General features: G+C 41.9%; 1 protein-coding gene across 1 annotated transcript; it reads left to right on the forward strand.

Annotated features, from left to right (window-relative positions):
- The first annotated feature begins 318 nt into the window (after positions 1–318).
- Positions 319–2089, forward strand: LOC114263719 (protein ASPARTIC PROTEASE IN GUARD CELL 1). The gene has a single exon (XM_028204314.2). It carries the CDS (start codon positions 464–466, stop codon positions 1982–1984), a length of 1521 nt encoding a protein of 506 aa, XP_028060115.2. The 5' UTR covers positions 319–463; the 3' UTR covers positions 1985–2089.
- The last annotated feature ends 592 nt before the right edge of the window (positions 2090–2681 follow it).

Consider the following 2681-nt stretch of genomic DNA (forward strand, 5'->3'; position numbering starts at 1 on the left):
AAAAAGTACGAAAAATTGTTTGGTTTGATTTTTTTCAAAAGATGTTTTGGAAAATTATTTTGAGAGAGAGTTTTGGAAAAAGTGATTGATTTGATGTGTGTGAGAGAGAGATTTGTTTGGAAAATTTGTTTAGTTTACAAATTTTGAGAAATTTTTTTGAAAAAATTTGTTTGGTTTGATTACTTTTAAAAATTTATTTGTAGAGAAAATTTCCTAAAATTTTTTCAGAAATACAAACCAAACGAACCCAAATACTTTTTAGCATTTTTCCAAAACATCCCCAAATACTTTAAAAATCTTCTTGATTTCCACGCCAAAAATTCAAAAACAGAACAACCCATGACGTCATCCTAATCCGTCTCCTTTTAACCTCTCTCCCCCTTTAAAACCCGAACCGACACTCACTCATTTCTCCACCAACACACACTCTTTCTCTCTCTCTTTCTCTCTCTCTGCAGCAAAAATGGCGGAAAAGAGCCTCTTGTCTCACATTCTCTTCGTTTTGGCTTTCTGTCTCTACCTTCACTCTGCTCTCTCTCGCAGCTTATCGTCATCGGAGTCAGAAGAAGAGCATTCTCACTCTCACTCTCAATCTCACTACACAACCACAACTGTCTTGGATGTATCAGCTTCCATCCAACGAACTCTTCACCTACTCTCTTTCCATTCCCAACAACAACAACAACAGAAATCAATTACAGTACCTTCATCTTCATCATCTTCGTCGTTCTCTCTCTCTTTACACCCTCGCTATTCTCTCCTCAAAACCAACCACAAGGACTACAAAACCCTAACTCTCTCCCGACTCGACCGCGACTCCGCCCGACTCAACTTCATCAACACCAAGCTCGAGCTCGCCCTCAATGGCGTCAATAGGTCGGTGCTCAAGCCGGTGGCGACGACCATTTTAGATCCGGAGAGCCTCCAAACGCCCTTAACCTCCGGCGCCAGCCAAGGCAGCGGCGAGTACTTCTCTCGAGTCGGCGTCGGCTCTCCTGCGACTCAGTACTACATGGTGGTCGACACCGGCAGCGACATCAGTTGGCTCCAATGTCAGCCCTGCACCGACTGTTACCAGCAATCCGGCCCGATCTTCGACCCGTCCGGATCCTCCTCGTACCGTTCTATCTCCTGCGGATCGGCTCAATGCAGCGCTCTCGAGGTCTCAGCTTGCCGGACCGACTCGTGCCTCTATCAGGTCTCCTACGGCGACGGCTCGTTCACCGTCGGCGACTTCGCCACCGAAAAGCTGTCTTTCGGCAACTCCGGCTCGGTCAACAACGTCGCGATCGGCTGCGGCCACGACAATGAAGGCTTGTTCATCGCGTCGGCGGGGCTGCTAGGGCTCGGCGGCGGTACTCTCTCGCTCACTTCGCAGCTCAAAGCGTCTTCGTTCTCGTACTGCCTCGTCGATCGCGACTCCACCGGGTCGTCGTCGACTCTCGAGTTCAACTCAGCGACTCCCGGCGACTCAGTCACTGCTCCGTTGCTTCGAAACTCACAAATTCGTACGTATCGCTACGTCGCACTCACCGGAATGAGCGTCGGCGGGCAACCGCTGGCTCTGTCGCCGTCGGTGTTCGACGTGGACACCACCGGCCGCGGCGGTGTGATCGTCGACTCAGGAACGGCCGTGACTCGGTTGAAGACTCAGGTTTACAACTCGCTGCGTGACTCGTTCGCTAAGATGACTCAGAACTTGCCGTCGACAAGTGGGTTCTCAATCTTCGACACGTGTTACGATCTCTCGTCCAAGCAGACTGTGTCCATCCCGACGGTGTCGTTTCATTTCTCGGGAGGCAAAACGCTGAGCTTGCGACCCCAGAATTACCTGATACCGGTTGATTCCGCCGGGAAGTTCTGTTTCGCTTTCGCGCCAACAGATGGGTCCCTGTCTATCATCGGCAACATACAGCAGCAGGGGACACGTGTCAGTTATGATCTTGCCAACTCTCTTGTTGCCTTCAGTCCAAATAAATGTTAAAAAAAAAATTAATTACTTAAAAATCTTATTTATAAATGTTATGCTAGTTCGGTCTTATTTAAAATTTGAGAACGAATAAATCTTATTTAGTAGGATTGAAAATAATTTCAGTTTTTTTATTTTACATAGCAATATAAAATTAAAAGCATTTCAATTTTTATTTTACTGCAGGTCTTATAATTTTTTTTTTTAAAAATTAAAAATATTATCATTTTTACATAGTAATATTTCAAGTAATTATTTCAATAACTGATAAAAAAATAGAGGATGAAGTTAAATATTTTTATTTTTTTACTTATTGATTTGATTAACTATCTAATAAAATAAAAAATATGATTGATTTTTTGTAGTTTTAAAATTGAAAATATTATTAATTATTTTTTATTTTTAAATTATTTTTAAAATTTTTTATATATCAATGTTTCATCATTATGTTATTTTATAGATATAAAAATTTTAGTTTTGTACAAAATTTTTTTTGATTTTTTGATTGAAATGTGCAAAACTCTGTAGATGTTTGTTTTCCCTCCAAACACATCATTACGCCGATGTTAATGGCGTTTTTTTTTTGGTTGGTGTTCATCACCATCAACAATATCAACTACATCACCAACGTCACAAATAAAACATCATAAAAAATCATCAATATCATAAAAATATCATCAAACATCGTCAACTACATCACCAACATCACTAA

This window comes from Camellia sinensis, chromosome 4, assembly GCF_055761805.1.
Source record: "Camellia sinensis isolate YWXY chromosome 4, ASM5576180v1, whole genome shotgun sequence".
NCBI lineage: Eukaryota > Viridiplantae > Streptophyta > Magnoliopsida > Ericales > Theaceae > Camellia > Camellia sinensis.